The sequence below is a fragment of the Taudactylus pleione genome, unplaced genomic scaffold, assembly GCF_031769625.1.
Source record: "Taudactylus pleione unplaced genomic scaffold, aTauple2 ptg000376l, whole genome shotgun sequence".
Lineage (NCBI taxonomy): Eukaryota > Metazoa > Chordata > Amphibia > Anura > Myobatrachidae > Taudactylus > Taudactylus pleione.
In genome coordinates this window covers 4,340,312-4,363,318 of record NW_028284777.1, presented here as the reverse complement: position 1 = coordinate 4,363,318, position 23,007 = coordinate 4,340,312, and the positions used below count along the sequence as shown (strand labels likewise).

At 40.7% G+C, this 23,007-nt stretch overlaps 1 protein-coding gene across 6 annotated transcripts in view; it reads right to left on the bottom strand.

Moving 5' to 3' along the window:
• The window catches only part of ARHGAP24 (Rho GTPase activating protein 24), a 664,176-nt gene that overhangs the window by 164,384 nt on the left and 476,785 nt on the right, over window positions 1-23,007 (bottom strand). Inside the window, exon 1 of one of the 6 annotated variants that reach the window (XM_088445041.1) lies at window positions 4,476-4,572. The exons of the other annotated variants lie outside the window; for them this stretch is intronic. Coding sequence (XP_088301167.1) covers window positions 4,476-4,506 — 31 coding nt within the window. The 5' untranslated portion in view covers window positions 4,507-4,572. Of the gene's footprint in view, window positions 1-4,475; window positions 4,573-23,007 lie in introns of those variants that run through there. 6 annotated transcript variants of the gene reach the window in all.

Here is a 23,007-nt window from a genome sequence, read left to right as displayed (position 1 = left end):
CTTCTTCCCTACTTACATGCTGTTACTATCATTTAAAAACAAAAAAAGATTAATTGCCAGTGGGTAGGGGGCCTTAAGATACCTTCTATTTTCCCCACATGATATGTCATTGTAAAAGAATACTTTTTTTGTATAGAACCACTAAAAGTCACAACTGCAAAATAAAAATGCCACTTAATCAGACGTAAAACATTGGTGCCTGAGGTATATAAAGCTAAACTACTTGTCACAACTCATAAGAAACAGCAATTCAGCTATCATCTTCATTGTACAATTTCCCAGCAATTGTGTTTAAAACAAAGTCAATCCCTTCACAGTAATGTAATTCCCTTAGCTGGGAGATCTGTCGTCTATGTTACCTTGCACACAGTGACAACAGTCCACATGAGGGGGATGTTATAATGCCAGTCTCGGACAAGACAAGTATTAACACACTGTGGGGCAGTTCATCATGGTTTGGAGTCAGGGGATTCAGCTTAGAGAAACCCAAGTTACAGAAGGCACCTCAAGAAAATACATCTAGGTATCAGCAAGAAGAGAATGTGCAGAATAGGAGAGTGATACATCTGATTTAAGGAGCATCAGTGTAAAAGTAACTTTGCCTTATTATTATTCACTACAACATAATGCAATTGTCCATAGCTCACTGTGCTGAAGGCAAAGGGAGCAGTGTTATGGTTCAATGTATTATAATGAGTTACATAAATCAGAGTATTGAGGACATTAGGCTGCTTGATGTAGTTCACTGCTGCTCTAACACTGCTTCTATTACACTGCTCCATACACTCATGTCAGAATAGTATGACAGAAATAAACATCTCCTTTATTGCTTAATCCAAATATTTTTTTTTTCTTCCACAGAGTTCTTACAACTACTTTACTGGAGAACCATATTTGGTAAATATACTGGCAGCCAAATCTATCACATGGTAACAGGAAATCGTATTTTCAGGCGCTATGAACGAAGAGGTTTTTTGTATTGTTGCCCGTGATTCAAACTATTGTGATCTACTTAAAGATACATGTAACATATAAAATGCAAGGTCAGTAAATCAAACATTGACGTGATTCATTCATTAAAGAAGTTAAACCGTCACAAATGCAAATGATAAATATTTATAATGTACATATTACATTAAGATGATGCTACTCCACCCTCCCCCCAATATATTATGACTGATCTAGTTCAGTCTTTATACAATTAACTACTGTTAAAGATAACCTTTCATGCTCAAAGTAAAGCAGCCCACAAAGTGTTAAAAATGTATTTTCCTATTACAAATACCAGCAAATATTTTATTGTAAAAAAAAATCTTTGCCTCATAACATAAACATGATTCTGACAACTAACTTACATGACACAGTTAATGGGTATACTGTACTGTATGTATATTTGCCAGTGATTACATTAGCACAGTATGTAGAATTTACCTTTTACCTCTGATTAATCACCAGCAACAGCTAGTGCCTCAGTCTGTGCAAGATGACCATGGTAACAAAGTTTGTTTTAACAATTATTCAACGGGCATGTAATATAAACACTCGTATATTTAGACCTTATGACTCATAACTTCCAACATGACCAATTTTGCCATGTGCAGTGCACTATAGCCTGAGGCATTTGCCTGCTTCTGTTTTCGCCATTTATTTCACATTCAATAACACGGCCACATTAAAAAAATACAATGCACATCAGCATTTGGAATGATTAATCCTTATGCCAGCAAACCTTCCCTGTATGCAAAACAGAATGTACCTTTAAAATTGCCCGGGAGTTGGATGTGATCATGCAATTCGTAGTGAACCGCGGCATCATGATCCTGCTGCGCAATGCTGCAAATGGCTTTGCCTTAACCCCACCCTTGCCACTTAATCTACCCTCCAGTATCTTCAGGAGGGGAGAATAAAAAAAGTAGGCAAGTATGTCATTTGAATGGTGTAAGCTTTTATAACTTGTAAAAACCTAAGATATAAAAAGTAATCTGTGTATCTAAATCCGTTTTTTTATTTTTAATATGACCCTTTTTTATTAGCATCATCATTAGCAATTCTCAAACAAAAATATCATATTAATTTATATATGCAGTGACGCTATATACAGAGTATTCAGGGGCTGTATGAGAATCACCGAGGCATAGAAAGCTGTCACAGTTATACAATGTAGTGAAGTCCTGCCCCCTTTTTAAGCATGTCAGCTTTTAGTCAAGGAAATGGGACACATTCAGTAGCTTCAGCAGATTTTGTTAGTATATGCAGCTTAATTATGTCAAGTATGTAAACTAGACAGTGCCAGTGGCTGCCTAGTGTACCAGTGGTTAGGGGGCAGCTAAAACAGTGAATGAATGACATACTGTAGAGCAGTGATTTTCAACCTTTTTCAACTAGCGGCACACCGAACAAGATTTTAAAATTGCTAAAGGCACACCATCAGTCCCTCACGGGAAAAAAAAAGCACATACAAATTGGCCTCCATGGGAAAAAGCACTCACAAATTGTCCCACACAGAAAAAAAAACATTGACCCCCACAGAACAAAAATAAACAACGGCCGCACAAAACACAATCACACTGGCTGTGGTCCCTGTCCAGTCCCTCATCGGATGGGATAGCTCAATCACACTTAGTGACTGAGCACACAGTGCAGAGCTGGGAGCAGTGTGCAGACGGGCATGCAACACGGCATGCCACATCTCCAAATGTTATGGCCTGAGCCTCCGTGAAGAGCCCAACACTGCCTGAGCCAGCAGTACAATACAGTCAGCTCTGACTGCATGGACCTCGCGGCACACTTGACAACTGCTCGCGGCACACCAGTGGTTGAAAAACTTATCCAGTGTTTTTAATTACACATAATGCACCCAGAAGGAACATAGACATGGTGGACAATCAGCCGGAAGAGTTTGCTACCAGTTGCTCCTCTATGTCTGTGATTGGCTGGGACTGCCGTGCTTGGCTATGATTCCAGATCCAATTACCGCACTCCCACGCTGAGCATTCTGCTCCCACGTCATCCAACTCTCACATGCAAAGGTAAGAAGCAGCAGGGGTGGAAACACAGCATTCAACACCCATCTAAGGAGGGGTGTTGGCACTATCCAGTGTGCCCCTAGAGCTCATGCCAGCCCCATACTTAGCACAATACTGTATGTTTAAAGTAGTGGGTTATAAGTGCTGCAAAACAGAATATAATGTCATTCCCTTTTTAATTATGAGCATACATACATACAAGGGTTACTTTACAAGCCAGGTTTCATAAAAAAAAAATTGGGGGTGAGGGCTTAAAGATATGTGTCAACCACTCCACAGACTCTTCTAACCATATGTGGTGTATGGTGCATGTGCAGGGAAACCCTGTTTCAATTCCAAAACCAGCTTCAGTGTGCAATCACCGGGTGCAGCTCCTGCATATTGTACTGGGTGCTAATATACCAGTAGAAGAATCCATGTTCAGCATATGGATGTGGGAGCCATACAGAACACCTAGCTCTCACTAGTTTTGAGGTAGTATCACCTCCAGCCATTGGAGGCAGACATTTCCTGACCATATAGCCATGAGAATGCAGCATTTCACTTGAAACTAGTGACCACTTCAGGATGCTGCATGAAGCAATGCTATTGGTTCCTTTGCTCCTTATGAATTGATAGGCTGCGTTTTTGTGTATACTGTTTGAGGCACACAATGGCTGCTTCTATAGTCTGTAAGTTCTAGGTACTTTAAAGAACAACTGAGAACCAAATGATTTTATCTACTGAAACTTACTCCTAATAGACCTGAGAACATTCAATGCCCAGTACCAGTAGGATTTCCATGATTCTTATAACAATCTACATATCTTCAGATTAAAAAGTTTAGTGTAAAATTGTTGGAAAGACAACTCCTTATGAGTGAACTAGATGAGATAATAGAGTTGAAATAACAATAAAATGTCTCCTTTAAATGAAAATTATACACTTCCATTTATTTTATCTTAAAATGAGCTGTGAAAAAATGTAACAATGTGTTATTGTAAGCTAAACCTATGTACAAGCATAGATCGCTCATGGAAACTTATAACATTATGCAGTCTATAAATAGCAACATCTTCATGTTGTGGAGCTACAATTACTAGGCAAAGCAACAGTTACAGTATGTTACTTATATATTTGAAAGTACATACATAAGTGCAAACATTCACATGGCAATGTACATCAAAATAATGTTACATTATGGCTGCCATTAAACTACAGGGAGAATATGACAGCTCCAGACCTTACTTCACCTCTATTAGAATCTTGGGTAAAGTCACTCACAGAAATAGTTAAATTATGCTTCACTTACAGAAAGTACTACTGCAGTGACTACTGTATGTTCCTTTGCATATACTGATGGGAAGCTAGAGGATGTTTGAAGTGTCCTATGCTGAGCAGACAGGTCATGCACTTTCTATATTAAGCCACGAGGAGAAATTCACATGAAAAGTTATCTGTCATTTTTACCTTCCATGTTCTCCATTGGAAAGTTAATCATTCTTCAGCCATTATTCTCACATAAGCTTCGGTTACTGCCTTCTTAACCTTCACTCATATCCAAAACTATTCCACCGATAACCTCAACAGAGCTGTTCTAGCAGGGAGAGAGCTGAGACTACAGACAATGAGAATGAAATCCCTCATGAGCCAGTGTTTACATGACGGCGTCTGACAGACACGCTGTGCTGCAGAAAGTTACACCCACATGGTCCTGTATGACAGATAAAGCTTCAAAAAAAGATGATTACATGCTAAGCATGATTGCTTAACAATTCTCATATAACTTTATTGTTCAGAAAAACATATTAAGGCTCATTCACACGAGGCTGAAATGACAGGACTGGAGGATGAAATGACAGGGGTCAGGAGGGGACACGGGGCTGGAAGCTGGAATGACGGGACTGGAGGGGACACAGGGGGATAAAGGCTGGAATGACAGGGGACTGGAGGCTGGAATGATAGGGGCTGGAGGGGACAGAGGGGGCTGGAATGACGGGGCTGGAGGGTACACAGAGGACTGGAGGCTGGAATGACAGGGGACTTGAGGGGACACACAGGGCTGGAAGCTGGAATGAGAGGGGGCTGGAGGGGACACAGGGAGCTGTAGGCTGGAATGATGTGGGGCTGGAGGGGAAAGAAGGGACTGAAATTATGGGGTTGGACGGTACACAGAGGGCTGGAATGACAGGGCTGGAGGGGACACAGAGGGCTGGAAGCTGGAATGACAGAGCTGGAGGGAACACAGGAGGCTGGAGGGGACACAGGGGGCACATTTCTGGTTGAACTTCTGTTGTATGATGATGACATTGGTTATATTCCTACACAAACGGGCATCTTCTGGACCATGTGATCTTCAATGTGAATAGTGACTACTGATTGAGGATATTGTCTGACCACGGAGGACCAATTTCTTCAGAGGTTCCCCATTGCAGAGAAACCACCATATAGGTAAAGTGACTTTTTATTTAGTACAGACAAAAACAGTATTTTTTTTTGTTCTTTTAAGTGGGGCACCAAAAGGAATTTTCGCCCTGGACTCTACTTGGTCTAGAACCGGCCCTGATATGATACACAAGGTCCCCCTCCTACAGATGGCTAAAACCGAATTTATGAGGAGTTGAGGACCCAGGCGACATGTACCTCACTCCCAGGGCCCCCATTGGTATCCATGATGATGGATGGATCACCGGCACGATGGCAAGCACATCCTTGCCACCACTGCACATGAAGAAACGGGAGGGTACTATTGTTGGAGTACCTCCCCCTCACATGGAACCACTTTTGCAAAGCTAATGGGAGAAGCTCCTCACCTTCTGAGCAAGAGATTTCTCTAACGTCCACTGTCAAGTTCAGCAGCATGACTAACTTCTACTCTAAAACGTTCTGCTGGTTCTGCTTACAATTCAGTTAAAAGGTTAACTCAGAATAATCATATATCACAATCTGTGACCCAGCATATATGTGTACAATTCATAGGCAAACGCAGGGGGGTTTCCGACTGCCTGGAAACCCCTCTCCACCCGCACACACCATGACCACAGTAGAAATAGTAATTTAATAAACTTTTACTAGTGCTGCATGTTCTTCTCAGTATCACAAATGAAATAATTAGCACCACCTATGGATCTTTTAACATGTATCAGCCAGTAATAAATAACCTGTGCACTAACTAGGAGATCTGGAAAACATGCACTGTTAGGGATGCACTGCTATAGAGCCCAATATGTACATATATGTCCAGGGCAGTGCTAGGTTATTCTGCTGCTCCCCCAGACTCCCGGACTTGCTCCCATACTCTGGAATGGAGTCCACATCTGAAACAAAACCATTCAGCTCAGACAGGATGGCCCTACTGCAGTATTTAATGGCTTACTGTGATATTTACTGGTCCTGTATATGCTGGAATTATGACACACAATACACTTTGTATGACGCATATTAAAGCTGGATAAGTGATAATTATACCCTCTTCATGGACTGGCCACACTCACTCTAAAATCAAGCATTTAGAAACCCCCCTCTAGAAATCCTGCGTTTGCCACTGCAATTGTATTGGTGGATTTCATGTGCTGTGCATAAAGGGCCTGATTTAGATGTGGACCGTCCAGCTAAAATGCAAATGCAGCAGGAGGCGTCTGTAGGAAATAGAATCCTCCTTCATGCAGTTGCCATCCCACTGCAGCGTTGTTAGATGCTGCCTTGGATCACCATCGTGATCATCAGTAGCAATGGTAGCTGCCCCCTCATGATACGTAGCAACGCCTCTCGTCACACATGGCCCCGCCCATTTTTCACAGCGTGTCTCCATACCCCCACTTCAAAATTCCCACTACGACCACTGTATATATCTATATGTGTGTATATATATATATATATATATATATATATTATACATACACACATACCGCCCCCCCAAAGCAAGAGTCTAGATCCGCCCCTGCGCTAACCCTCCCCCTGTGCCTGATCCTACCCCTAACCCGGCTACTTACAACCCCGCTACTTACCTTCGGGACTCTGGCAGTCAGGATGCTGGCGTTGGCATTCTGACCGCAGGAATCCCATCTGCCAGGATATTGATCTATCCTTACTTGCCTACCTCAGTAGTTTCCTCTCTGAAAGATGCCCATAGAGTAAATGCAGGAGGGTGGTGATGAGGGCTGGACTATTCGTGTCATTAGGCCTCACGCCATCACTGTAAAATGACGCATATCACACATATTTCAATACGGAGCAGGGCCAAATAACACAGTCATCATAGAGTCGTGTCACTAGGCCCCACCCCCTCCTCACGGATTGCTGATTCCCGGTATTATTCTCCCCTTGCTGCCCACTTCACTAGGAAGTGGGCGGGACGCGGGTGGGTACCTACTCTTTTAGGGGTGCCTACCTGAAAAATTGGGGAACCTCCCAGGAAGGTAGGCAAGTATGCTATGGAGGCATTCTCGCAGGGGAGGGATCAACCCCTCTCCTACAGCCTTCGTCCGGCTCCCAAATCTGACTCTGTATGCAGGCGCAGTGTCAGATTCTTAGATAGAGTCTTTCACAATTGTAAGACTTCTCTGATGCGCCCAGAATCTAAATCACAGGTACAGCGGTAATCTCTACTATTATCCCTGCGAGTCATCTTTAGTACATAGAAGGGGAACTTTTGTTTACAATGAAAAAGCCTGTCGTGACACACACTGCTAATAATCGCTTCAATGCAGAGATTATTAAAACATAGGCCCCTAACTCATAATTTTACTGCATAATATCTCTTAAATCAATGTGCTGTATAAAGTGTGTGGATGTATTTTATATTTAATTAGTAAAATATATTTTTATATAGGTTCATTGACATACATAATCTTATTTTCAAATTGCACCAAATAGCCCTATTTAGTGCTCCACAAGCTTTGCTACTTAACTTCACCAAAACAGTAATCCTAAATACTGTACCTAGTACACTAACCCAGTGATTACCATGTGGGGGAAAGGCTAATTGTGTGAATAGCTATTCCCTGCATGGCACGATCAATTAGCTGCGGGGTATATCCCATGGATAATTGAATTCTCCCCTATAAGCCAACTAAGACGCACAATTGAGAAAAAAAAAGCACAATGTATGAAAACATTAGCGCAGTTGTGGAAAAGGGCCTGATTCACTACGGATGGCTATTGCGATCGCAGCTGCGATTACGCACAGGGGGTCTGCTGCAAAAATATGCTAATGACTGCAATCACAAAGCCATCGCACAGCCAGCATAGAGACGCCCAGTAGCGCTATCTCACATCCGTAATACCTTGCAGTGCTGCGCATACATCAGCTGGCTTTCTGAGCGCCGGCAACCCGACAGCCAGGATTTCAACTACATCCCCTCCGTAAACATTTCTCACTTATAAAGATCACCTTTTTAGATATACTTGCTTGCTTTAATTTATTTGTGTTATATTATATAGGTGTTAGAAACTGATTATACATCATATACTAATGAAACCTTTGCATATCATTGGATAATTTATCTGTCTTAAATCTATTTTATTTTGGAAACCAGAAAAGAAATGATTCTGAAGGATAAAGGCATTGGGCTCTTAGGATCAGAAAGAAGCACTGTCAATCCAAAAACAAACGCCACCATTCTTACAAGAGCTCCTTTAGTGTTTTGTATTAGTGACATTATTCTGAGCAGTAGTACTATCTGAGTGGAATACTTTTAATTAAGCCTCCCCTTTAAATAAAACGTTGGATTACTCAAAGTATGTGAACTAGAGCCAAGAATAGACCTCACATTACCCAAACTTTATTTCAATCACTTGTTCTTTGTGCAGCATTTATATACCCGTTAATCCATTGTTCCTTCTTTAGATAAATAACAGCATGAATTAGTCCATTGTACAGCTGAGGTTATGTAGTTCCAAACAGAGAAACTAAAGCAAAAAGAAAAATCTGTTGTCCCTTAATTTACTTTAAAGTAGTTAAAAGAAAACCACGAGCATTAATGATTTTGTTGTACCAGCAAAGAAAAAATAGTAAACTATGGGCCTGATTCAGGAGCGTTCGCTTGTAGCTGGCCGCTGTTCGCATTCTGCGCATGCGTATGCATCGCAGTGGGCGTGCGCGAACCAGTGCTAGAGTTCGAAAAGTGTTCGTTCGTTGCGCATAGACAGCCCAGCAGAGTAACACGAGAAGCCGTTTGTGGGTAGTGACAGGGGCTGGCTGCTAGAAACGGGGGAGTGGACGCAGGCGTGCCTGAGCGTCTCAACGCCATTTCAGAGGCGTGCATAATTAACATGCAGCGTCATTGTACACGTCACATGGTTGTATTTCACACTGAAGTGCTCGCAGTGCTTGCGGTAGGGTATAGTCAACCTCAAGTGCGGCGATCGCATCCGATGGTAACCGATGTACCGATGGTTGCATACACTTCCTGGAGATGACGTGCGCAAGTTGGTGTCTTAAGACAGGCTGGTGGGCGTCTGCATACACAAAGTGATCGCACACCAAGACATAGTGGGCGTGCTTATGCCTTGCCGTGCAATCGCCTGACATTCCGTCACTTACCCGAATTTGCATATGCTGGGTGCGAGCGAACCCATCTAGCGAGCGGGTCTGAATCAGGTCCTATGTCCATATGTTTAAGGGCCAAAGTATCATTTCCGCATTAATATTGCAAAATATCTGCCTATTATCGTAGTTATTCGCAATGCAAAAACAATTATCGGTGGAATGTTTCAAAAGGATTCAGAGTAAAATCTCAATTTGAAAACCGCTGTGGAATGCAAAAATGAATTTATAGATGCGATGGTTTTCATTTTAGCTTATTGAAAATTTGTAGAGCAACACCCTGGAATCTGTTGCCTTGTGTATGTGCCGAGAATAGGCGAAGCATGCGCAGTTATCCATACCACAAACTATTCATTTGTGTCTTCGTCATTGTAGCCTATAGGCTACATATCTCAATTACAGAGAGAGGGATCAATATGATACCTCCTTGGCAAAGACTGTCGGTGCATGTATGGTAAGCAGACCACCCATGTGCAATCAAACCAAAGTACCCCAAAGCAGATGAGATGTGATCACATTAGCAAACACAACCCTTCTAACCCGATGGTTTACATACATCTCAGCGCATGTGCAGATGGACGCCCGTGCTGCTGCTCCATCTACCCCCGCCAGCACCGCAATACCTGTGATGGAACTGGTGATTTGGGCGGGCGCCTGCTGCGTTTCATTAGACGCTGGGCCTGGGACTGCACCCGGAAGAAACAGGGATGCAGGTAAGGTGGTTCCCCGCTTGCGGGGAACCATGTGGAAGTCCGTACCTCCGGCAGTGGAGACCTGCCGGAGATTGCTGTAGTGGGGAACCAGGGACGACTGCTTCTCCCACTAGACCAGCGGGGCATATAATTCAGGTGCTGGGGACAGTGGCGGCGTCCATGTAAAAAGCCAGTGCGCCCAGTGGATTGATAAAGCCTAGGGGAGGTAGGCTCTCCTCGGCAGCCCCTCCCCCAGCCCAGACGCCGATCCAGAGATGAGGTTTCCCTCGTCTGGGTTGCTCCTCTTTACCTCCCTGGTATCTGAGATGCCCAGAAACCACCTTCAGGTGCTCTACTGTAGCTGCAAATCTCAGGAGATATTTGGTCAGTCTCCCTGTATACATCTCCTTTGGTGGCCATGTTATACAGAGCCTATTGCATATATATATATATATATATATATATATATATATATACAGTTCAAGAGGTCCGGCACTCCAAAAAACTATACATATCCTGCAGGGGTGCCCGCACAAAAATGATTAAATATGCAGCACTCCCTTATAAAATACCACACAGACCACCAGGGAAATAAAGGAACGTTTCAGTACTTTAAGTACTATCTTCAGCCATATAACAATTGCAATAACAGCTTACCTTAAATACTTTCCCCACCCAATGTGCATAAAGTGTGCCAATCAGGCCATGCTGGACTGAAAGTGGTGATTGCTGATGACATCAGCAAAGACCGTGTCATCAGTGAGAGACACAAATATCACCACAGTGACAAATACACAAATCGGACATATACAAAAATGACACTGCTAGCATAAAGATAACAATACAGGTAATGGATACACAGGCAACACAATGCAATATCCAATAATCATCACAATAATATGTACATTTTAGAACAGAACTAGAACATGTGTGAATTAAAATAACTCACCTAATATTAGAATCAAACACATAGCAGTAACCATGACAACCAGAAATGCTATGGAAACATATAAAGGGTAACAGACATTTAGTACCTAAAACCAGAAGGCGGTCGGCTTCTTCTTATCAGTCCATCCAGCCTGTAGATTCTGATGTATCTTGAGATGAATTTGAAGAGGTACAGGGCTCCTCTCAGGAGTCTCTCTCAGGAGAGGAAGACCATCTGGCAGCAGTGGATGTTCCCTCCTTGATTAGGGCGGTCAAAACTATTTTAAACATAGATAGTGAACAGCCAACACCTAGGAAGGCTCCGGTGTTCAAGCGCCAGAAGGTCGTTAAGACTGAGTTTCCAAAATCTGAGCAACTCTCTGAATTTATGGGGGAAGCATGGAGTTCTCCTGATAGACAATTCCATGTTACAAAGAAGGTTACAGATTTATACCCCCTCCCACCTGGCGAATCTGCTAAATGGGAAGTTCCGCCTACTGTGGATGCTCATGTGGCACATCTAGTTAAGAGCGCCACACTGCCCATACTATCTGCATCCTCCCTTAAGGATCCTACAGATAGAAAACTTGAGGCCTGTCTCAAGGCATTTTTTTTCTCTGTCAGGAGCTGTTACCCATCCAGCCATGGCTACAGCCTGGGTGTCCAAGGCCATTGAAGAATGGATAGGGGCACTGGAAAATACTCTTCCAGAGGCTTCCAGGGAGCATCTGACATTTATCTCCTATTTGGGGAAGGCGGCATTAGATGCCAGCATTCTAGCTTCTAAGGCATCAGCTACCTCAGTTGTTGCTCGCAGAGCCCTATGGTTAAGGGCCTGGAAAGCAGATGCAGGTTCCAAGAGGGCTCTGGAATCCCTGTCGTTTTCTGGAGGCATACTGTTTGGCACAGAATTGGATAAGATTGTGGCTACTCTGGCAGCTTCTAAAGCAGCCTGTCTGCCTTTGACAACCACCTCTTGGCCTAGACAGTCGTCATTTCGAGCCTTTCGCCTGCAAGGAAAAGTGAAAGGACAGACTTTCTTTAGACAATCCAGTTCTCATAGGAGACCGCAAACTAAGAGACCTTGGGCAAGCAGACGTCCGGCTTCCAAGTCAGACGACAAAACCCTCGGCCTGACGGGGTGGGCCTCCTCCTGGGGAATCCCATGGTGGGAGGCCAACTTCTTCTGTTTTTGGATATCTGGCATCAGACAACAACAGACGCGTGGGTCCAAAAACTGGTCTCTCAAGGGTATGCCCTGCCTTTCTGGAAGGGTCCTCCGCAAAGGTTTTTTTGCACAGCTCCTCCTTCGGAGTCTACTAAGGCATTATCACTCCAGCAAGCCATTAGTTCCCTGCTAGGTTCAGGGGTGATAATCCCAGTTCCGTTGGATCAGCAAAGAAAGGGTTATTATTCCAATCTATTTTTGATCCAGAAGCCCAATGGGACCCACCGGCCTATTCTGAATCTGAAAATGCGCTCACGAGCGGGTCTGAATCAGGCCCTTTGTTATATGTTTGTGATGGGTGTCACTGTTAATTCTTTTGGGGGCCTCTTTAATACCCACTAACTGACTGTGTCCTTGTTAATACGGGATTTATTTAGATTGCAACTGGATTATTTAGCCCTGCATATACATTACAGCCCATGTATGCTTGCATAGATCATTTACCTACAGTCTGGGATCTTGCTGTGTTTGCATCCCATCCTGGAACGCACACCGGAAGTAGGAACCAATGTAGTACTGGGCACTTGTGGAGACGATTTTCTCATAAGGGGACACATCTCTGTGTTTTATATATAAGCCCCACAGCTATATTACCAACGTGCGGAAGCAGCTGCATTCCTCCCAACATGACCCATTCCAAGACAGACAAAATGCTCTGTTTCAGGACTTCCTTCTTAATTTCTGATTGCCATCACGTGTGTTGTACTAGTCAATTGATAAGAAAGGTGTTTCAACACAGGTGATGGCAATCATACATTAAGTGGGAAGCCCAGGAGCAGAGCATTTTATCCCTCCTAGAATGGGTCATGTATGCTGCTGGCAGTGACCGGGTCCACGCCTGTGGACATGAGGTCTATGGGGACTTTCAGTTTTCTATTCTAGAGTGAAATGCAAACCGGAAAACAAGACGGTGTCAGCTCTGGGTGGTGAATGTGTGGGACAGCCAAGGGTGACACACTGAAGGGGTCGCTCCCGATTTGAATACTGCCACTCCGTGTGGTGAGTATATACAGAGATGGTTAACTTTATTGGGATGGTTAACTTTAGATGTTTCTATATTGCTATTTAAATTATGTTTGATGATGTCACTTCTGGGGTGGGCTCCTCATGTGGTTTTTCATGCTGAATGGAAACTTGATAAAGGTCCTACTGTGTAATGAAACATCTACCATTCTAGTGTAGCATGCTGTGAGTAAATAAAGGACCACTTTGTTTATCGTTATGAAGCCCTGGTGAGTGTGCACTTGTTCTATGGAATACAAATAGATATTATAGATTGCTCTATGCCAGGTATCTAACAGAAGACTGACACTATGCGAACCCTGGAACTTTGCATTTTTCTGGTTGTTGATGATGGCTATTAATATATTTGAGAAATATTCTATAACATAAACATGAGCTCTTGTTTTGACATCAGTCAATAATTCTGAAGGTTTGCCAGGAAATTGATTGGCTGATATCTTTAAAAGGTTAACGGCTGCACGCAGTCTAATCCTGCTCTCTTGTGAAAGTAAATCTTACAATAAATGCCAACATTTGCACAGCTGACAAATGCAAATCTTTTGAAATAAACAAATAGATTTGCTTTGCTATTCACAAGAGAAAACAAGCTTTGAGCCCTATGTCATTGTGTCCACTGACAAGTTAGTGTTATGACAATTCATTGCCTTATGAAAATAGCTAAATAAATAAGCACATATATAATTGTTAGATTTAGTTCTCACACCTCTATGTTATACCCATTAGTGGAATACAAAAGACTACTGTAAATCGCAATAACCTGATGCCCAGAGAGGTAGGGAACAGTTATCAGCTTCATCAATCCTTAGTATTACAAGTATATTGTATATATGTGAGTTGTGTCTCTGAAAGACATGTCGAGGGGGCTTTGTGTTACAACCACAAGTATTTCTTACACGAGACTATATGGCACTGCCCTGGTGTACCTGCTTCACAGGAATTGATTGCAAAAGTTGCTCAGGGTGACCTAAGTCTCTTGTGCTCCTTCCTGTAGTGCGGAGACCGACAGCGTGATAAGAATAAGGACAGCAGAGAGGCAGAAAGTATTTTCCTTCCCCTATAACGCTCACAGTTGGTGAGATAAGAGTGTGTGAGGGATGGTGGCAGGAGCACAGAGAGGGGAGAGGTAAGCAGAGGCACCTGATGGAGTGCAGCAATGCTCCCTAGGCACCTGGGCCCTGCCAATCTCTTGGCGGCCCTAAAAGCCTCATGAGGCCGGACTTCGCCAAATGCTCCTAGGTGCAACTTGCACCTGTGCCATTAAGTAATTGAAAAGTGTGTGAAAAGTTAAATTGACAGAAAGAAAAACATGTGTATGTAAGGGATGTAGTCAAAAGGTCGACAATGACAATGTCAACATTTATAATGTTGACACTACAATGTCAGTTAGGACGCGTTGCAGCCGTCAGGAGCAGGTAAGTCACTGCTAGGTCACTAGGAACCATATGTCGACATTCTAACACTCGAAAACGTCGAAATTTCATCACTCTTGACATGATGACTGTCGACATTGTACCCAGGGCCGGATTAAGGCCCACATGGGCTGAAAATGTTCAAGGGCCTATACTGAGAAGGGGAAGAGCTATGAACGATGCTGTGTGGCTGTGGTCAGAGTCACCTTGGTGTATACACCCTCTAAACGATGACCACAATGTCTCCATAACAACATAAAAATAGAAAAATTGCATAACTTTGTTTTTTTTTGGGGGGAGGGGTAGGGGGACTAGAAAAACTATTTAAATACTTAAAATTTATGGCCAGTTAGTAATCATTCTGTCATGTTGATGGGCCTATTTTTATTTGGAGGCCTGGAGCTGGAGCTCCATCTGCCCCATTGTTAATCTGGCCATGATTGTACCACGTCCTTATATAACGCATTACTAAGCAAGTGTTCTACCAGACAATGTGCTGCTATATAATCCAATCAATGACTATGGGCATATTTACCAAGCTTATAGGTCCCTTAAATCAATCCAAAATAGCTGTTTGACATGATTCAACTATAGCTACAATTTACCAAAGGCTGAATACCCTCAGCCACGCATTGCAGGATACTAGAGGCCCTATTATTTGCAGTGGATACTGCTGTCTGGAGATTTGTACCAAGGTCCGTAAGGCTTATTCTTTCAAAACTTGGGTCATAAACCCGTAAGTCCCTCTAGCGTAAAGGACAGCTCTTAAAAAGATAGCTGTCCTTTGCGATTGTCTGGGTTGATACTGGTGATAGTATCGCCGGTATGTACCCGATAAGTGTCACAATGTACATCCTGCCCGTTGTGTGAACTGTCCCGGCAGGATTTCAATCATAAGTAGCATGTTAGTTAACCTGTTCTTGCTATGAATAGTGATTAATTAATTTGGCAAATGTGGACATTAATATAAAGGCCGTTAAATGAATGAAAGGCAGGTTAAGAAAATAGTAGTAGGGGAGTGAAAAAGGGTGACAGAGTACTACAATGTACATACATGTAATAGAGGAGGCCCATGGACTACAGTACTGTCCATGGCCCTGATGGTAATAATTTACCACTGACCAGTTTTAGGACTGATGTGCCCCTATACATATTCTTTGTTTTGTGATATCTCTTTCTCTCTGTATGTATATATATATAAACCCATAGAATGTGGATGGCACTCCGGAGATAATGATTACATAATACAGACCAAAGGTATAATTATTTCAGAGGTTTGCCCTCATGACGTCTTAATAAGAGAGGGCAAACCTATGAAACTTTGACTTCCACCGCCATGTGGTCTGTATTATTGAAGATGTATTTCTCTTTTTAGAAGATATCAGAGGGTAGCATTTGATACATACATATATATATATATATATATATATATATGTAATAATGCCGGCACTCCACAGTAAAAGGGATACTCGCCTGGGTGCCCTCTAATGGTCAAAAGGCCAAAATGTACAAATGGAAAAACAGCGGCACTCGCTGGACTTATATAAATGAGACTCACGACTCCAATGGGTCAATGTTCAAACATTGACCCGTTGGAGTCGTAAGTCTCATTTATATAAGTCCTGCGAGTGCCGCTGTTTTTCCATTTGGTTGAGTGTCCCATATCCAAATATTCCGAAATACGGAATATTCCGAAATACGGAATTATTTTGGTATGACTGAGATAATGAAACCTTTGACTTTTGATGGTTCAATGTACACATACTTTGTCTAAGGCACAAATTATTAAAAATATTGTATAAAATTACCTTCAGGCTGTGTATACGGTGTATATGAAACATAAATGAATTTCATTTCTGTACACAAACTTTGTTTGAACTACAAAATTATTGAATATATTGTATAAAATTACCTGCAGGCTGTGTGTATAAGGTGTATATAACACATAAATGCATTCTGTGTGTATATTTGGGTCCTATTCCCAAGATATTTAATTATGGTATGCAATTATTCCAAAATACGGAATATTCCATTATCCAAAATACCCCTGGTCCCAAGCATTTTGGATATGGGAGACTCAACATATATATATTATACATATATATATATATATATATATATATATATATATATATATACACACAGAGAACAAGAAGTATCGCACACTTGCAACAACAATGAGGGGTGGGTGCTTACTCATAATTAATGCATAGCAGCATCTCCAAAAATAGGAAAGCCCAGGCTGTCCCTGCTTTAAACCATGACTCCATATGGTCCCTGTGAAGTCTGTAAAGTATAAGTTTTGCACATTGCACTTTAATATTTGACTGAAGGTACCTTTTTGGAAGCTGCTACAATTATTCTAACATGCACTATACAAATTACTTTGCATTTACATGAAGTAGTGCTGGTCTTTCCTATTTTTGGAGATGCTGCTATATATAACACACGTTTTAGAGAGAGAAAGAGACTTTTATAGCGCAGGCTAATTTGGAATATTGGAACATGTGCCAAAAACAAAAGATACCCAAAGTTTTTTTTTATCTATCTGGTTTTCCTGAAATTCAAATGACAAAGTATATTAATTAAAATTAAGACACATTGCATTTAACAGTGACTTGTATCAAAGGCTACACTCTGCTATCTTCTAAAAAGAGAAATACATCTTCAAAGGGACTCCTGGGTTAGACAGGTGTAATAGAGGAGAAACTCATTAGCACAGCATTAAAAAGAGTGATCATTTTAATTTAATTTTAAGAGTCAGAAGCAGCCTGCAGGCAATCTTACTCATACACTTTGTAACTTGGCGAAATGAAAAAGTTTCACATCGAGCATGCTTAAAATGAAACGCACAATTAAAGACATTTAAGAACTTAAAGTTACGCAACTATGGAACAAGATAGCATCTGATAAGGAAAACTGAAATCACTCATTCCATACTCATTAAAGTCACAGTTTGAGGTTCTGTTTAATAAAAATATCTGAAAAAGCCACAAAAACAAGCTTATTCAGCTTGTGGTTTTACAGAGAAAAAAAAGACAATGTAGCTAATGTTCTTCCCATCTAAAGTGTAAATCATAGTTCTTTATCACACATACTGTAGTTGTGTAGGTTGCAAAAAGGCATAGGTCCATCAGCTTCAACCATTAATACATTTTAATACTGAATTTAAATCCATAAATAGGAATGACAAAATCCCCATAGGGGGGAACAAAAAAATTCCTTGCTGACTCCTAAAATGTTAATCAAATACATGCGATACCATCTCCATAATGTCTTCTTATTAAAGGTACTTGAAAGATAGGCATCCCATCCATTTAAGCTTTAGAAGCCTATTTAATATTTCTTAAAGATTTTTGTTTTAATAAATTTATGTCAAAACTGCAGTTTCAGCATAATTTTATGAATTGTTGCCATGTGCTAAAAGACTAATGCAGGTTATTCACAGAAATCTCCTGCAGAAGACTAATTTACGCTGCAAATTGCAGTCCCAATTATTATTGTTATTAATGGGGACTTTGATCTGATCCCTGTGCACCAAGCTCTGAAAAGCTTTGCTTTTCAAAGTTTGGCCCCATTACTTTGGGTACCGGACTATAGACAGACAGTAATTGTTAGACAATGTCTAGAAAGACACCAGATGTTAGACAGTTAATAGTTAGACAAGGATAAAAGTGCGACACAGACAAAAGTCAGACACACTAAAGTTAGACATGTAAAAAGTTTGACAGGTACAAAAGATCGACAGGGTCAAAAGTTCGACATGAAAAAGATCGACACAAAAATGGTTGACACATTTTTATTTATTTTTTTATAGTTAGGTTTAGGGTTAGGCACTTACTGGAGGGTTAGGGTTAGGCACTTACCCCCACAGTTAGGGTTAGGCACATAACCAGACGGTTAGGCTTAGGCACCAAGAGGGAGGGTTAGGGTTAGGCACAAAGGGGAGGGTTAGGGTTAGGGTGAAGATTAGGGATAAAAAAAAAATATTGTCGACCAATTTCGTGTCGACCTTTTGACCCGGTCGAACTTTTTACATGTCTAACTTTGATGTGTCTTACTTTTGTTTGTGTATAACTTTTTTCCCTGGTGTCTATCTAGACATTGTTTAACTAATTACTGTCTATCTCTTATACCACACCCCATTACTTTACACCATCTTCAGATGAAGAAAGAGTCCTCCACTATACCGGGAAAGTAACTCGCAGGGACATCGGTTACAACAAATGCAGATCAAGTACAGAAAGGGCGTGTTTGAGTAATTGTAACAGATACAGACTTACATGGAGACACAGATATACCTATCAGTAGTTGTATTATTAACAGGTTCCTGATCGCGGAGGCTAGCACTAGCTAGCAGACTCTGACTGGCTGATTGTTGAATTATCTCTACAACTGAACTGTACTTTAATACAAAATGTAAAACACATGATTTACAAATGGGTCTGTTGCAGACCATTCACAATGTTGTGTTGATAAAAGGGGAAACTTGGGTCATTTGCTACTGATACAGAGCTGGATACATCTTGAGAGTCATCTAACTGAGTATATATATATAAATCAAAATGCATCTCTTTACCCAAACCTACCACCTCTCATCCTAACATCCCCGCCTCGCAATCACCAACACTGCTGCCCTTACCCTTTATGTGTCCATCCATAGCCCTCTAGAATATATGCTATTGTGTGCAGCACCCTCTCTCCTTCTGTGGTCTATAATTAATTATGTAATCTGCAGATTATAATTATGTTATTATGTGTATTTGCAACGTGGCGAATTTGTCTATAACTGTTCTGTTTGATCTACCAAGTTCTATGTAATTTTGCTGTATGTTCCATCAAGTATGTTTTGCGCTATGGAACCACTGTGGCACTTTATAAAAGAAAATAGTAATAATAATAATGTTAATAATAATAGTAATAATAAATACTATACCATATAGTATATAAATACTAAACTATACTATTATAACATGCATCTTTTTTCAGCTTTTTCTTTTTTTTTTTATAATGTCCATCTGAACAACAGCCCTGAAGTGTCTAGACTAAATGTGTTTGGAATAGTTTACTGATTTATAGGTTTCCCTTATTTATTTCAGGGCCAACTATCCGTAGTTAAGCCCTTAGCTTTTTCCCATTAATAGTTCATGGTTAGTTCCTAGTGTAGCCATGGACACCTTCTCTTCTACTGTACTGTAGCTCATAGTCTTGACCTACAGTACATACCAATACATCCCAACAGACCCAATTTTGACAGGGCAGACCTGATTCACTGACCTCAAAGGAGGCAGAGTTATATCTAATAGTGGTAATTATGGGTGGAAAGGGATGGGAAGTGGGTGGATCATGTACAATTGTGTGGATTGTGGGTTTTATGTTGCCCCATTTTGCATGTGTACATTTCGGAGGTATGAATTAGCACAACTGAGTTAGTTACTGTAGATTCCCCTGATATATGTTAATCAGTGGAGTATTGGTATAGAGTAGTTTCAGGCATGAAGTAGCTTCCTAATAATAATTTGTGAAATAGCTGTGATAGGAAGTGGGTTGTGTATACATACTCGGCTGCTTAATATGGAGGCACTGTACTGTATAGTAGACTTGGGATCTCCGCATCTGTCATTTTTGTAATTTTTTTTAAATGTATTGTTTTTAAATGCTCATTAAACTAATTTCTGGAGATTTTATTAGTCTGTTATTGCCATGAATATTCGATCAACTGTAGCAATAACATTGTATTTTCATAAATGTCATTCATCATAACGCAAAGATATTGCTCTTTATCACTTGATATTCTATGATATCCCAGGAGGACGCATTAAGAATAACAATCAAAGAGGATATTTTTTTTCCGATGTTTACCTACACAATTATTGTTTCTCTTTAACTGCAAACATGTCACTTTATAACAAGCACCCCTTAACGTATGTAATGTAATACAACTGCTTTGTAATAATTTATCTGGGTTTATTTATAAATTAGGGAAAACACCTACCGCAATATTATTGCTGGAAGTAGACCCCACTAGCAGAGAGCTCCGCTATGCTTCTCCCACTGAAACAAGGATCACGTTAGTACATATACCGCCACCAACATAATAATGTTATTGCTATTTCAGGATGGCTTAGTAGGGGATACGGTTAGAAAAAATGCTATATCTATTGGGTCAGAAAAAATGCTATATCTATTTGGTTAGAAAAAATGCTATACCTATTTACAATTTTTCAAAGTAGAATATGGAAAAACAAAATACAATGTTCAATAATATTATTTGAATTTTTGACAGAGGAACTAGAGCTTTTATAGTTCCTTGCAGGCTACTGTAACACTATATTCTCTGGTAGGCAACCAGAATCTTAAAACTGGGTGTTATAAATTGGAACCTTCATTAACTCCAGATATCAGAAAAAGAGCTTCATTGTGTTAAAGTAGTATAATGAAAACGGTACTGTATTTCTTCGTCATGCATATAGTCTGGTCTCCAGAGATATACATATTTTACATTTGCTGTGTAGCAAACTGCGAGCTACTGCTCTGTGCCCTTTACTGGGATTGCTGACAGGATAGACGAAATGTAGTCCCCACAATCATAACTTTACATTGTTCCATTCTGCTATCCTCCAGTATATATTTGTGAATGTTAGATGTAGTTGTTTATATATATATTTATATTAGAGATGAGTGGGTTCGGAGTAGTTCAGATTTTCCCGTCAAAGTTGTATTTTTTTTTCCCCCCGCCAAAAATCGGGTCTCAGAAAGAGGCAAAACATCATCTTTCATGGACAAACATCATCATTCCTAGACAAAAGTCCAGGAATGATGATGTTTGTCCATGAAAGTTGACGTTTTGCCTCTTTCTGAGACCCGATTTTTGGCGGGAAAAAAAACAGAATTTGCCGGGAAAATCCGAACTAATCTGAACCCGCTCATCTCTAATTTATATATATTTGTCCAAGGTCTGGCACGCCAGTCAATCACATATAACTGCTGCCGATGCCCTCTTAGAAAGGTAGCATATAGAACAATGAAGCAGCATAATAAACAGGCTTCACATCTGTAGAAAGGTTTCAACGTTTCAGTTCATTTAACTGTCATCAGGAAATACAGAATAAACAAGAAACATACCTTAAATAAATATTGTTCCACCCTCTGAACACCGTTATTCCGGTGCTGGGACCACTCACCCGCCTGGTGGCACAAAGAGATGATATCATCAAGCTGTAAGCGTGTGCCTGTCGCATCTCTGTGATTCACCATCACCAAGACAACATAGTAAACAGAGCAGTAAATACAGATTACCAACAAAGTGCAATTCTCAAACCACACAATTACAATTACACAGACATTGCTATTCTAAATATAGTAAATTAATCTATAAAAAGCTAGCTAATGATATATTTTCATTTAAACTTTGCTGATGTATAACATCCAGGCGAGCGATCCATCTAGTTTCGCGTTACAATCATTTTAAAGCCCAATTTCCTCCTCTCAGAAGGGGTGGGGAGGTGACCGATCATTCTATAGCAGAGGCTAGTAAGAGGATGATTTTGCTCAAGAAAGTGACACGCTACAGGCTGATCACTTGATCCTGTGGCTAAGGCATTGTGAATGGCTGATCGATGGGCCGCCATCCTTTCCTTGAATTTTCTTTCAGTTTTTCTGATATATGTAAGTCCACAGGGACATAATATCTGATATATCACATAATTGGAATTGGAATTACAAGTCAATTGATGAAAACTGCTAACTGAAACTAAAGAGAAGGTTCTTGCCATGGAAAGAAAGTCTTTACTTTCTAAGAAAAAGAATGAAGTCCCTCTTAAACCCAAGTTAATAGGTACAACACTGCATCCCCAGTGATCAATAGTATCTCTAAAAAGCATTGGCCCTTATTATAATCCAATAATTCACTTAATCTTTTGAATACTAATCTTATGCCTTGTTATTCTAGAGGGTGCAATTTACGAGATATTTTGGTAAAAACTGATATATCAAAAATGAATAACCCTTTAGATAGACCAACAGGCTTTTTATCTAAAAAATTAGGATGTCTAAAATGTTCCTGTGTTAACTGTCAATTCCTCATCCCAGGAGATTATTCTTTTCCACTCCCATAGTGGTAAAACTTTGCGCATACATCAATTGACTTGTAATTCCAATTATGTGATATATCAGA